This window comes from Suricata suricatta, chromosome 1, assembly GCF_006229205.1.
Source record: "Suricata suricatta isolate VVHF042 chromosome 1, meerkat_22Aug2017_6uvM2_HiC, whole genome shotgun sequence".
NCBI lineage: Eukaryota > Metazoa > Chordata > Mammalia > Carnivora > Herpestidae > Suricata > Suricata suricatta.
The window spans coordinates 13,178,913-13,193,797 of record NC_043700.1 but is presented as its reverse complement, the minus strand read 5'-3'; the positions used below and the strand labels follow the sequence as shown (position 1 = coordinate 13,193,797).

Sequence of the window (14,885 nt, the reverse complement as noted above, 5' to 3'; positions counted from 1 at the left end):
TTAACGTTGCTCCAGCTCCTTCGGTACCCTGGAAGTCATAGCTGGAAGAACCTGGGATGCAAGCGAAGTTTTCAGTGCAGAGTGAGTATAAAGACACCTCCCGCGTCCAGTCAAAAGACAAGCCCTGTTGCCAGCAATTTCCATTCTCAGAAGGCATGTTCCTTTTCGTCTGAAGCACACTGCTCGGACTGCTGTGCTAGTTACATCGTTAGTTAAAGTGTAATAGTTCCATGTTCACATGAGTTAACTCTCTTCACAGGGAGACCAAATTAAACTTTAATCGCCATTCTTGTAAATCTATGCACAAGATTACAAATAGGTAAGATTATAGATGACTTTTCCAAGTCCATCGCCAATGCTAAAAATAATTCAAAAAGAACTCACATAACAATGTGTGAGTAAATATATTTGAGAACAAAATACATGGTTTTTGAAAGCAGTGCTCACTAACCAGCCACATGTTTGGAGTAGAGTATATTTTAACTATAGGGGCCTTATTATTATTATTATTGTTATTATTTTTTTTACAAAATTAAAAGCTGGATCACAGAATATGCTACAGTGCTTAATAAATTTCTCAAAGGCATTTGTGTTTCTAAGGGTTTTCTTTTACACTTCTAACGTTTGTTTTTTGTTTTTAAAAAAATTTTTTAATGTTTTTTTAATTTATTTTTGAGACAGAGAGAGACAGAACATGAGCGGGGAGGGTCAGAGAGAGAGGGAGACACAAAATCAGAAGCAGGCTCCAGGCCCTGAGCTGTCAGCACAGAGCCCGATGTGGGGCTCAAACCCACGAACGTGAGATCATGACCTGAGCCGAAGTCGGAGGCCTAACCGACTGAGCCACCCAGGCGCCCCTACACTTCTAACGTTTTATTTCACTTTAATAAACAATAGTAATTTAAAATTCACCAATTATTTTCTCCACCAAATTGTCACCAAATCTCACCTATATGTAATTGGGAGTATAAGGTGTGTTTTTAAAATATGTTTAAATTTTATTATAATTATTTTATTATTTTTTTAATTCCATACAGTGCTTTATTAGTTTCAGGTAAATAATATAGTGATTCAACAGCTCCATATGTTTCTCAGAATTCATCAAGACAAGTGGACCCCATCACTTATTTCACCCCTCCCCCCACCCACCTCCCCTCTGCTAACCAACTATTTGTTCTCTATAGTTAAAAATCTAGGGTTTTTTAATTCTTTTTCTTCTTTGTCCATTTGTTTCTTAAATTCCACATATGAGTGAAATACTATGATATTTGTCTTGTCTGACCTTGCTTAGCATCATGCTCTCTAGATCCATCCATGTTGTTTCAAATGGCAAGATTTTATTCATTTTTATGGCTGAATAATATTTCATTGTGCATGGAACATCTTCTTTATTCACTCATCTATTGACGGATATACTTGGGCTGTATCCACAGAATAGCTATTGTAAATAGTACTGCAGTAAATACAGGGATACATCTATCTCTCCAAATTAATGTTTGGTATTATTTGGGTAAATCTCCAGTAGTGAGAGTCCTGGATCACAGGTTAGTTCCTTTTTTTTTTCCCTCCAGCTTTGAGGCATCTTACAAAAAGCGGGCACTCATATACATAAATCAACAAGAACTTAAAATTCATCACACATTTACTTCAGTTTTTAGCTTGACCTTCTGGTAAATCCTTAGCTTCCTGACTTTGGCTGCTATATAAGGAGATCCTCCCTTGTCTGGATGATTTAAAAGTGTAATTTGTCAACGAGCATATCTTACTTTTCCTTTATCAGCAGTAGGGCTTACACCTCGTATTAATGCTGTTTCTCATTTTGTCATTTTGGATTGAAACCCACCTCTGCAATTTCCGCCACTGATGCACACTTTGGTAGACTTTGCAAAGGTCGTTTTACTTGAGGCTCCGTATGTTTCATGGTTTGCAAAACAATGGCCTGCAAATCCTGTCGCGACAATGGTCAGTCCGGTGGCTACCACTGTACTGGCAATGGCCGTGGCTCAGCTCAGCTCCCCGGTCTCCACCCAGAGTGCAGTTCATCCCAGTCCCGAGGCCACGGCCACCAATCCCACACCTCTGCCGGACCGTGAGTGAGGTGGCCACCACCAGCAGGCACAGAACCTGTTTTTAACTTTTTGAGGAACCTCTGAACCGTCTTCCACGGTGGCTGCGCCAGTTTGCGGTCCTGCCAACACTGCACGAGGGTTCCTTTTTCTCCACGTGCTCGCCAACACTGGTTGTTTCTTGTGTTTTTGACTTTAGCCATACTGACAGGTATGAGTTGCTATATCACTGTGGTTCTGATTTGACTTCCTTGATGATGTGTGATGTCGAGCATCTTTTCAAGTGTCTGTTGGCCATCTGGATGTCTTCTTTGGAGAAATGTCTGTTCATGTCTTCTGCCCATTTAATTGGATTGTTTGTTTTCTTGAGTTTATAGGTTCTTTATATATTTTGCACACTGACCCTTTATTGGCTATGTCATTTGCACATGTCTTCTCTCATTCAGTAGGTTGTCTTTTAGTTTTGTTTCCTTTGCTGTGCCGAAGCTTTTTACTTTGATGTAGTCCAACAGTTTATTCTTGCTTTTGTTTCCCTTGCCTGAGGAGACATATCTAAAAAGATGCTGCTGTGATTTTTTTCTAGGGTTTTTGTGGTTTTTACTTCTCACATTTAGGTCTTTAATTCATTTTTTGTGTATGGCGTTAAGAAAATGGTCCAGTTTTGTTCTTTTGTGTATAGTTGACCACTTTCCCCAGCACAGTTTGTTGAAGAGACGTTTTCCCATTGCATATTCTTGCCTCCTCTGTTGAAGATTAATTGAGCATACAACCGTGGGTTTCTAGGCTTTCTATTCTGTTCCATTGATCTATGTGTCTATTTTTATGTTAGTCCCAGACTGTTCTGATCACTACAGCTGTGGAATAGAACTTGAAGTTTGGAATCGTGACACCTCCAGTTTTGTTTTTTTTCATGACTGCTTTGACTATTGAGGGTCTTTTGTGATTCATACAAATTTTAGGACTGTTTGTTCTAGTTCTCTGGAAAATGTATTTTGATAGAGACTGCATTAAATGTGTAAGGTGCTTTGGTAGGATAGACATCTTAACCATATTGTTCTCCTAATACATGAGCGTGGAATATCTTTACATTTCTTTTCGTTGTCTTCAATTCCTCTGATCAATACTTTAAAGTTTTCAGAGCACAGATTTTTCACTTCATTAAGTTTATTCCTAGGTTTGGTTTTTTTTTTGGTACAATTGTACACAGGATTGATTCCTTAATTTCTCTTTTTCTTTCTTCATTATTGAGTGTACGGAAATGCAAACGATTTCTGTGTATTGAGTTGTATCCTGCAACCTTACTGAATTCATTTATCAGTTCTGGTAGTTTCTTGGTGGACTCCTTAACATTTCCTACATGTAGTCTTGTGTCATCTGCAAATAGTGAAAGTTTTACTCTTTCCTGACCAGTCTGGATGGCTTTTATTTCTTTTTGTTGTCTGACTGCTGTGGCTAGGACTTCCACTACTATGTTGAATAAAAGGGGTGTAAGCACGGACACCCTTGTCTTGTTCCTGATCTTAGAGGGAAAGCTCGCAGTTTCTCACCCCTGAGGATGATGTTAGCTGTGGGTTGTTCATGTATGGCCCTTACTGTGTCGAGGTAGGTTGCCTCTAACCTACTTCCTTAAGAGTTTTTATTTTTTTAATGTTTATTTATTTTTCCAGAGAGAGAGAGAGAGAAAGAAAGAGAGAGAGAGAGAGAGAGAGCAAGCAGGGAGGGGCAGAGCAAGAGGGAGACACAGAATCTGAAGCAGGCTCCAGGCTCTGAGCCGTCAACACAGAGCCCGTACTTCGTTAAGAGTTTTTATCATGAATGTATGTTATGGAGTATCAGTTTTTAAAAATATCACCTGAATTTAAGTTTTAGTCTGTATGAGAAATTCCATTCCCTACCCCAGGAAGGCTATAGTCTAAGTATCTATTATGAATAAATAGTATTTTTTCCCAGTTTCCTGAGAAATAGTTGACTTCCCTGTAGAAATAATAAATTTTGCACTAAAAATTTTTTACATTCTTCTTCCTAAGAAAGATTTTCTCACACAATTAAATGCCACCTTTAAAAGTTATGAGTATATTGATAAAAAAAGCATTAACTTACTTATTTCCCCATTTAAATAATGAGAAAGAAGACACCAAGAAGTACTATTATCCCCTCTGACCAAGGGGGAAAAGAAAACTGAATTATCACCAATACCTAAGACCTAAAACAGATGCTTTAGATGCATAGTCCTAAGTACCTAGTTCTGCAATACTTGACCAGCTAGCTCTAATTCAGTAAAACAAGTGGAGGACATCTACTAATACCACTGCATCAAAATAATGAAGCATGACGCTTGTGTTTGGCTAGGCCTGAACAATTGTTGGTCATCAAAAATGCAGGCAGGTACTTGAAACACCAAAGCAATGAAGAGTTAGTTCGTTCACGAGTTATTATCTCTGGTGGCATTAATTTGTGACAGGGAGTAGCAGACACAGGGATTTCTATAGGGGAAAAAGCTGAGAAAGGCCAGGTTATCAAAATCAGAGACTGCCAAGTTACCCATCCACTTCTGGATGGCTGGGGCATTCCGCAAGGGCTGCCCGGCCAACACGCCCTCCAACAGCAGAGCAAGGGCACCGTCTGTGTCACAGTGTTCGGGCCATGACAGCAGCAACACAGACCACAAGGGCCAATTTGCTGTGGGAGTGTTTTTAAAAAGGCCTTTACACTGACAGGCAGTGCTAAACAAGCACCTATTCGCTAACAGAAGCGATGAAGACCATGTGGCCTCTGTGGTCCCGTCCCAGCTGGTTATGAGGGTCTCACGCCCTCTTCTGGAGGAGGGCGCCGCCTCCTCACGGCTCTTCTCTGTGGTCTCCTGGTGACGAAATACACATAGGAAATACCAGCTGCTGATGGGAAGAGGACACCCAACCTGGGTGACAGAAGCTTCATCTAAGAGGGCCTGCTGCTTTAGAGGACAGGTCTGGGGAAGGTGACCGTGTGGGGTCCCCTGGGATCGCCCGCGTGCGATGGGACTTCATTTCCTTCTAAATGGTTATGTGGAAGAGAGATCCTAGATGCCTTTGTTTTTAAATCTTCTCTTTGGTTTGCCTCTTTCCTCAAAGGAAAAATGGAACACTATTCCTACTGGGTAATAGGAATATTCCTATTGTGGTTCTTCCATTTACAGTGTGTTTAACAAAGATGAGAACTGTGAAAAACTGTTAAAATTTCAAAGGGCAATAGTAAGTGATAATCTCCTGCGAAGTGCATGGCTCAAGTGAGCGCTAAAGTTTACTAAGAGTAAACTTAACAAAACACCCTCATTTCCATTTTTTAGACAAGGTACCTAGCCAAGCGGATCACACGAATGTGCAGACACATTCTGAGATACAACAGGGCATCTGACCAACCGCCACGTGATATTCTCAAGGAAGGGACGGAGGAATGGGGTGGGCGGACGGGGGAAAGGGTCGGTGGATACACTGGACGCGTGCTCATGGTAGAATGTCACAGCACACTTCTACTAATGATTTCATAAATGAAACCAAGAAATCCAAACTGAAGGGAGAGATAGCTTCTAAGAGTACAAAGCTTTTTTCATACTCTTCCTCTGAGAACAAATAGAGTTGTGAGAAAGAAAAACAAAACAAAAAACATCTCTACGAAGACACCGGAGAACAACCATGGCACCAAGAACTTGGGTTAAAGACCCAAAAGGTAAGGAAAGCCCTTAGTCAGGACCCAGACTAGGCAAGGTTTCTCCTTTTGAGGCATTTGTGTCAACAACCAACAGAGAGGCTGAGGAGTTGGGAGGAGACCGTGACCGAAGCCAGAGCTACAGACCTACGAGTGGTCCCACGGAGGTGAGAGGTTCAGGGGAGAGATCTGGAGTTTGACCTCAGTGGAGCAGAAGAGGCCCTCTAAACATTCTCCAATTTCACTTGGGATTTGGAAGAGCTCTGCCCTAAGACAAAGGGCAAGCTGGAAATAGACCTGCTCTTAGAAGAAGGATGAAGCCCAGATTTCAGATAGCTTGACTCAAGATGAAATTACAGTCAGCTGCCCCCGGCCTAACTGCCCATAAGAAGCAAAACTGAATCCTCTCTGAAGGATGACAAGTTCATCCCAAACCTCAAATTATCTGTACACTTCTTCATTCGTAACGTATGGTTCTTAATGAAAAGTGAGCAGCTATACGACGCTTGCCCAAATAGTGACCAAAAACCATGGGAAACAAACAGGCCAAATCGAAGAATACAATATAAGAAATCTAGACACTCTATTAATAAAGATGTGGAGTTCAAAAGTAATGGTGATTATTTTGTTCAAACAACTACATATCAGTGTGCAGAATGTGGGAAAGTAACTAGAAATAAAAAAAGAATCCAACAGGGGCGCCTGGGTGGCTCAGTGGGTTAAGCCTCCGACTTCGGCTCAGGTCAGATCTCACGTTTGTGGGTTTGAGCCCCGCGTCAGGCTCTGTGCTGACAGCTAGCTCAGAGCCTGGAGCCTGCTTCTGGTTCTGTGTCTCCTTCTCTCTCTGCCCCTCCCCCTCTCATGTTCTGTCTCTCTCTGTATCAAAAATAAATAAAACATTAAAAAAAAACCTCCAAGAGAAATTTTAGAACTGAAAAATACATGGTGGAGAATTAAGCTATATCAGGGGTAAAAAAAGATAAGAAAACCCTCAACGGCTTAAAAATTAATATGCTTATATGAGAAATCATAAAGAGTTAGAAAATATTTTGAACTGATCATAAAAACACAAAATTCCAAACCTGTGGGATGAATGAGAAGTTATATGTATAAAGTAGTTTAGCTTTAAGGGCAAATATCAGGAAATCCGAAGGCCCGAAGCCCTTTGCCAGCATGTGCTAACCTTGAAGCATGTGTATTTTCCCACTCGGCAAGTCTCTTAATTTCACAACAAACAAAAATGTGTGCTTCTGTGCACCAAAAGATTTGCATCACAGAAACTGGAATCCACTCTAACGTACATCAGTAGTTAGAAGAGATAAAGAATTTAGGGTACGCAGACAAGAGAAGATGCTTATTGCAGTAAAGGCTAACATGGGTGAATCTCGAAACGTCCCTTCAGACGAGATCAGGCGCGTTCAGGGTGGTATGGCCGTAGACTCGAAACGTTCCTTCAAAGGAAGCCATTAATAACATATACGGTAGCATTCCAGTTGTACAAAATTCAGAGCGAGCAAGCGAAACATTCACCTACAGCGTGGAGGCGGCCAGTGTTACCTTTCGGGAGAAGGACAGTGTGGATGCAGGGATGCACTGGGGACTGCTGGAATCAGGGTCATGATCTAGTTCACGTAGATCGACATACGTCCTCGTTGCACGATTGTAGTTACTTGATGAACGGTCGTTAAGACTCCAAAAGTCAAGGATAAACAAGCTCTGGCCTTAGCAGCGGTTTGGTCAAAAAGATTTAAGGGAAAGATCAGGAAACAATGCATGAGGGAGTGTGAGGAGCTGGTGGAATCTGACCGAGAGAAGGGGTGATCTGGGGACAGGTGGTCCAACGGGAGAGCAATGACACTCAACTTTTCAGCACAGTTAAGGGAAGGTTACGGAGCCTCAAAGTTTGATTTAATATACTAAATATTCCAAGTCTATTGGAATGTTGTATTAACATACATTAACAAGTACATGTGACACGTTGGGCACATATAATACACCTCCCACACTGCAGCTGGTACAATTCCCGAGCAACGGACCACACAGCGTCTCCGTCGAGGACGGTCTCAGTCAGCGAACGTGGTAACAAAGGCAGAACGGCCACTGTCCGGGAAAAAGTGGAGGGGGTTCCTGCCAGAAGGTTCCTGCCGTCACTAGCGCCCCTACCATTACCTTCAGATTCGATGCATGTGTTAAACACAGAACCACAATCGAGAAAACTCTTACCCTTAATCGCGTAGTGGAGATCTCTGCTTTTAAAATATCGGGATCGTACTTAGTGCTTGATGAAGATCCTGAGAATACTTTTCAAAGAGAAAAAAGAAAAAAAAAAAGGAACTTTTTACCAGGGGTTGAGCCAGCGCTCAGCTTGGAATGTACAAACTCTAAAAACAAGATTTATGGGCTTTTGTGGACACTTAACGTTATAATTCCTTTATTGTCATTCATCAGACACCTAAATATAAAAAGCAGTCTCCAAGCCTTTATAATTTTTAATAAAAACTCAAGAAAGTGGAATGCCATAAAGACCATGGAGCTTACTCTTCTGTGGATTTTATACCTACGCCCGAGCTCTTGGTGGCCCTTCCTGCGCACGCGGTTTGTCCGAGCCACGCGTGACCCAGAAACCTGGAATTCCAGTAGGACTCTGGAGCCACTCCCATCAAAACTGCTTCTTGCAACAAACCAGCTTCTGAGATGCGAGCAGGTGATGGACGGACAGCGGCATTCCAGCCAGCGGGCCTAGTTCCTCCCGCTAAGATGCTGCACAAGAGCAGCAAAGGGGGCCAAACTACTTGCCTTGACCCGAACAGGCAAACATTAACTCACAAATAAATAAAAGGCACCCAGGCAGGGGAAGGGAGGGAAAGCCACCAGGGAGGGATTCTGCCTGGACGGAGGGGAAGCGGCTGGCTGAGAGGTCTGCGGAGTGCCCTCGCCCTCTCTCCTGGCTTCTGGGGACTCTTGGTGCCTAGGAAGGGACAGGCCTCCGCAGGAAACTCGGGCGGAACGGGCGGAACGCAGGCGGCCTTCTTGGAGCTCCGCTGCAGTCCCCACTCCCACAGTCCGCGCAGCTGCACTGTACTTACAGCTTGTGTGAGAACTTGACTTTTCCTTATAGGCATCATTTAATCGTACGTATTCATCGAGGGCCAAAGCCAGCCTCTGCTCCTTCACGTGGTACAGCTCCTTCTGGGTCCTGAGAGCGTCCTGGGCCACCGACAGATAGTCCTTGAGCATCTTCTCCTGCTCCCCCCTCCACTGCTTCCGAGGGTCTTCGATCTGGGTGGTTTCTGGAAAGACATCAGGTGGGTTAGTGATTAGAATTTAATGAGGTTTTTTTTTGGATTATTTAAGCTTTAAAAAAAATAGTTGCTGGCTTTAATTCTTACATCCTCCTAACAGTGCGTTAGTATTTGTGAAGTGACTTCCCCGGAAATCTGGTACCAGTTTTATGTACCCCAGTTGCTCCCCAAGGTCCACTCCCTCTCAGATCATTGTTAACAGTTTATCCCCGCTGTGAATCCATCACACACAGAGCTGCCCAAGTCGGCTTCCTTAGCTGGGGTCCCGCCATTTCTCTGGAGGATTCTCTGGCTCCCCAAAACCTACAGAATAAAAGCCAAGCCATTTATGCCAGCATTCAAGGCCCTCTGTGATCGGAACCTAATCTACTTCTCATGGCCCATGTTTCCGATTACTTAATCCGAGGCCCTATCGCCATGTTGCCCTCTACCTCAGCGGTCTCTGCTGGCAGACCTCACAGGGCCACGGACTCTGCTATGTGTCCGCTGCCATAAGCAGAGAAGTCACGAGTAGGTATTTTGAAATCTTCATAGCAATTTTATATAGATACTGTATACTGATGACTAATAATATCAGGGCTCGCATTTTATCCTTTTTTTATTTTCCAAGTAATTAACTTCTACTGTATTTTACAAAAACATCAGTCATTCCACAGCGGGTTGGAAATTTAAAAACAAACTCAACACAGAAACCAAACAACCAACCCAAACCCTGGTCCTAGGTGAAGAACAGTCTCGGGCTGGTTTCTATTTGGGCAGGTTTGGATACTAGAATCACCCAGAGGGCTCTCACAAAAACACCCCAGCCCCTCAGTGTTTCTGTGGGTGGAGCCCAGGCAACGGGGGGTTTCAGAGTTCCACAGGAGACTCCCATGAGCCCCCCTGCAATGGCCCACACGCTGCCGTCCCCAGGAAATTATCCAAACTACCCACTCCTGAGCTTGCTCCAACTTGCCCTGCCTGCCTCGCCCATTCCTCCCCGAGGGCTCTGGCCAGCGCCCTCTCCTGCACCCCTCCTGCCTCCTGCCCGGCCCAGGGGTGCTTCCTCCTGTGGCCCTGAAGGATGGGGTGGGGGGAGGGGACATTGTGGCACAACTTCCTTCGATGGCGCCGACCACCGTGTGCTGACATGCGGTCACTTCTATGAAGTAAACCAGTCACTGCCAAAACAGGCGGCACACACAGGTCTGCCACTACAGGAAGGTGAGAACCTGTTCCGGCCCGATTAGGACAGGAAAAGTAACTTGTCAATTTGCTGGAATGTTCCATGACACGTGCTGTTTAAAATGTTTCACGTGTAAAGCCCAATCTTACGTTTCCTCGCCCAGCACAACCAGTTGGCCCCCGAGGCTGCAATCGCAGACCCAGACAACGGTACGAGGGGATGTGACGTGGGCCACAAGGACCTCTAAGGGCCCAGCTGGTTCTGGAAATGTCTAACTAACCTGGTGTCTGGGATAAGGGCTAATGCTAAGCTGGAGGGGGTCAGGCTGTGAGGCCTGGGTCCCCTTAGGGCTTAGAGAGTCAGCCAGACACGCTGCGTCACGGAACCAGGCCTAGAACATTCGCTTCACTATCACTGGTACCAGAAGTTGAGCTTCCTCTAAAGGAGTGTCTGGAACTCTCATTTTTCTTTAAGGTCTTACTTTTTTAATTTATTTATTTTGAGACAGAGAGAGAGAGAGAGAGAGAGAAAGAGAGGGGTTCAAGCAGGGGAGGGGCAGAGAGAGAGGAGAGAGAGAATCTTACACAGGCTCTGCACTGCCAGCACAGAGCCTAATGCAGGGTTTGAACCCACAAACTGTGAGATCATGACCTGAGCCAAAGCCGGATGCTCAACCGACTGAGCCATCCAGGCTCCCCGAACTCTGATTTTTAAAGATATAAATATTTCTACATGCATAAGAGGCATATTTCATGTAATTCTGAGAAAAAAATGCTGGAGTCAATGTGCTAAGAGACGTAGGAGAGACGAGTCCTTGGACAGCCCCCGCGGCCCTGACCCCTCAAGGACATCAGCAAGGCGGGGCAGCCCAGCCATCCGGAGAACAAGGAGAAAGGGCAGCGACCAGCTCAGAAGAGCCCAAACTTCTCAGTTTAAGACACGCATTGGAACTCAGGTCTCTGGCTATCCAAGCATATAGTATTTATACTCCTTTCCAACACATAAATGCAATCTGACTCAAAGTACAGAACTTCACCCTCTAACGAATGGAAATTTATGGTCTTAGAAAAGTTTTCCTAATTGTGGATGACCTGCAAGAATCCTCACCTCCTCATATTCTCGCTCCTCGAATACAGGCTAGACCTTAGTAATCTGCTTCTAAGGAGTATGACAGACACACAGTGATGGGATGTCACTTGAGACCAGATTACAAGAGGCTGTGCGTGCCACCTTGTGCGCGCCCGCCTCGTGGCTTTCCTGCTGTGACGAAGCAGACCACCACGTTGTAAGCTGTGCTGTGGGGAGACCCACGTGGCAAGGAAGGGGGGCGGGTCACTGGGCCACAGCCAACAAGGAACTGAATCCCGCCAACGACCACGTCAGTGAGCATGGGGACGGATCCTTCCCAGCACGCCTGGCTAACACCCTGAGGACAGGCCGCCTGTGAGACCATGAGCCAGAGGACCCCGCTAAGCCTGCCCGGACTCAGCACCCACTGGAACCATGGGTGATAAGTGTACTGTGAGCCACTGGGTCGGGGGTGATGTGTCCCAGCGAGATCTATAACTAAGAAACCAAACAACTAAAGGGATAATACGAACTCAAAGTGCAGGTGAAAAACTTGAAATATTTATAAGTTGTAATAGTCACAGTAAGATATGTACTCCCGAGTTCCCTCCCAATATCTTCAGAGGCTTCGTCTAATCATGTTTTCCCCACATATTGGGGAACTGGCATACTTTCAATAAAATACCTGTCAATGATTAAACTGCCACACACCACTGAAAGTAACACTGACATTGAAATGGATAAAGTACAATGATCATAATAACAATCATAAAAAAGATGAGCATGTATCTGGATAGATCGGCAGAAGCACTCCAGAAGGCTGGCTTAAATACTATGTACATGTCACATGAGCTTCAGTGGGGACCTTTACATTTCTGAAATGCTGGACAATTCAAATAGGAGCTACAAAAGAGGGTTCCCAAAGGTCCTTCAGAGGAAGGCTTCACAAAGCGGGAGTGTGCTTCATCTCCGTTGGCTATATTTGCTGAACGGATTGCGAAGCATTTTTATTAAATGTAAATACTAGAAAAGTGTATTATAAAAATGTGGTATGTTTGTGTTAAGACCTGGGTGGCCCTGGGAAATCACTGTGCTAGAATGCGGTATAATTTGCAGGATGTCTGTGAAAATGTCACGTACCTCAAGGGAATTCCCACTGCGTCGGTTTTAGACATAGAACGTTATAGACAGAGAATGCGCTGGGAGTTACAGGGGCTTACCCTGGAAGATCACACCAGACTCTTGAAAGGAGTGGGACTTCTGTCTGGCATGCCTGTTTCTGTTCTTTCTGTCATGCTCGGGAAGAATGGACGAAACTAACATGAGCAACTTTCTATAACTTCCTTTCTAAAAAATATCCACGATGCTTATTATCTGCTGTTACTTCTACAGACAAGTACTGACCATCTACTAATACAACAGGGGAAACAAGATGTCCAGGCATGAGTCCCTCCGTCCAAGGAACTTACAAAATATAGAAAAATTTTGACACATGAATTAAACATACACACACACACACACACACACACACACACACACACACAACTAGCTTGTCCAGTATAAAGTGATGAAAGCTTTGAGAGGAGAACGCAGTAGGACCAGGGCCGTTTAGAGACATGGGGTTTCTCTGGCAGAAACAGGAAGGTTCCAAGCAACAGGCATGGACAAAACAGGGCTTTGAAAGGTTCCAGACAGTGGCCCGTCAGGCCTTGGCCCCTGCTGACTTTTCCAGGGACGCCCCTGACCCCCACGAAGACGTGCACCAGCCTTCCGCTGCTCTGAATTGCTTTCTTTCATCAAGCCCGGCTTTCTGTGGCCTCCCTAGACCTTGGGCTTTAACTTGCCTCTCTTCTTCCAGGAGGGTATCCTTCCGACCCCGGCCCCTCTCCCCCAGGCCTGGTTCACTCAGTCACTCTTGGGGTATCAGCTCAAGTACAGCCTCTGGCAGTCACAGCTGCGCCCTTCAGAATGGCCCAAGCAGTGCGCCTTTCCGTGTTCTCCAGGGTTCCGCTCGCCCGATGGCGGTTCTTTCCACATGCTGCTCTATTTTCTCCTCTCTCCCCCCATGCTCCAAGAGGGACTTGCCTGCGCTTTCTTGAACACCAGGTTAATACATATGAAACTCAACGCGTCAGCGACGATGTACCAGCCCAGGTTCTAAGCAGGGCCATGAGAGGGTCTCAGCTCTGTTTGAGGAAGAGCATCGGACAGAAACGTGACTGACGTTCCACTGCACCTCCAGACCTCAGCACTGACTCTACAAAGAGCCGGCACGATTGTGCACAAAGTGTTTGGATAAGAGATTATATGTTAAGTGAAAAGAGGTTATAAAGCCACAGGCAGAAGAATCCCACTTGTGGCACAAAAACCTGTTTAAACTTCGGTGTGTCTGTGTCAAGACGGTGAAGTCTGGAAGGACTCGCACGAAGAGACTGAGAAGACTTCGTTCTCTCTGGGTTGTGCAAACATGGACGCGCCTCTGCCTCCTTCAGTGCACTTGTGTTCTACTTTTCTCCGATGCACACGCATTACTCTAAACATTCTTTTTAAAAGGAAGAGGAAGAAAGGAAAGGCAAAGGTAACAAGAGTCTGAATTAGAAAAAATGACAGTGGAACAGAGGTTAAAGGAGCAAATTTGATATTACATTATAGATAAAAACTGTGTTAAGAACTGACAAAATGCTTCTACACTCTTCAATTTAGAAATCATGAGGACTACAATGTACCAAAAAATAATAAAGTCCAAGGGAAAACAAAAGAATCGCATTTTGTACTTGTTTTCAAGTTTCGAGGGCAAAATAGGTGGCAGTGTCTTATAAATGAAATGTCTGACAAAACATTAGGACCCTCAAAGCCAGAAATAACGGCAGAGGCATTGTTCGTACGGTAAGAGCAAAGAACAATGGTCAGTAGATCAAGAACAGCACACAGGGGGATGGGGGGCAGGTCACATCTTTGGGGAGTGACAAGATGCGGGGACTCTCCATAGGCGGCAAATGGGGGACAGAGAGGGAGCAGCGTACAGGAAGGCAGGCTACAGGTTCGGGAGGAAAGTCACGGTCATCTATGCCAGCCCTACGTCTGGGGGGAAGGAAAGGACCACTGTGCCTGAGACTAGATCCTGGGAGTGAAATATATAGATGATTACATGTTAGCCAAACTAACAAGTGTTAGTACTCTCACCAAAAACGAGCATCACTACCACCATAATATGTTTTACTTGCGTATTTTAAGTATCTAAAATGATTCTTTATAAAATATTCTAACAGTTTACTTACCCTCCAAGGATAAAATAAGACAGAGATGAAATTTATTTCCCTTCTTCTAAATGAAAGAGCTCCATATAAAATGTCACAAACACTTGAGGGATTTTCATCAAATTAAAACACACGTGTTGCTTCAAAACTAATATAGAGGAGTTTGGTCCAGGTAACACAGGGTCATGCCATCCGGTCTCTCTGACTGATTACAACTAAAAACCGAGGACAGCAAAACGGAACAAGAACAACGCCAACGTACAGAAAACAATCAAAGGACGACCAGCCCAGTGACCCTGAGCAAGGACTGTGGAAGGAAGCTGAAACTCGCAAAATAATCACA

At 44.6% G+C, this 14,885-nt stretch overlaps 1 protein-coding gene and 1 pseudogene across 1 annotated transcript in view; both read right to left on the bottom strand.

Moving 5' to 3' along the window:
- WWC2 (WW and C2 domain containing 2) overlaps positions 1-14,885 on the bottom strand; it is a 180,954-nt gene that overhangs the window by 84,561 nt on the left and 81,508 nt on the right. Inside the window, exons 3-4 of the mRNA XM_029934162.1 lie at positions 8,837-9,040; positions 7,974-8,050 (exon numbers count right to left, since the gene is read on the bottom strand). Of these exons, the coding sequence (XP_029790022.1) occupies positions 7,974-8,050; positions 8,837-9,040 (281 nt within the window). The remainder of the gene's footprint in view (positions 1-7,973; positions 8,051-8,836; positions 9,041-14,885) is intronic.
- On the bottom strand, positions 1,648-2,269 carry LOC115271585 (annotated as a pseudogene).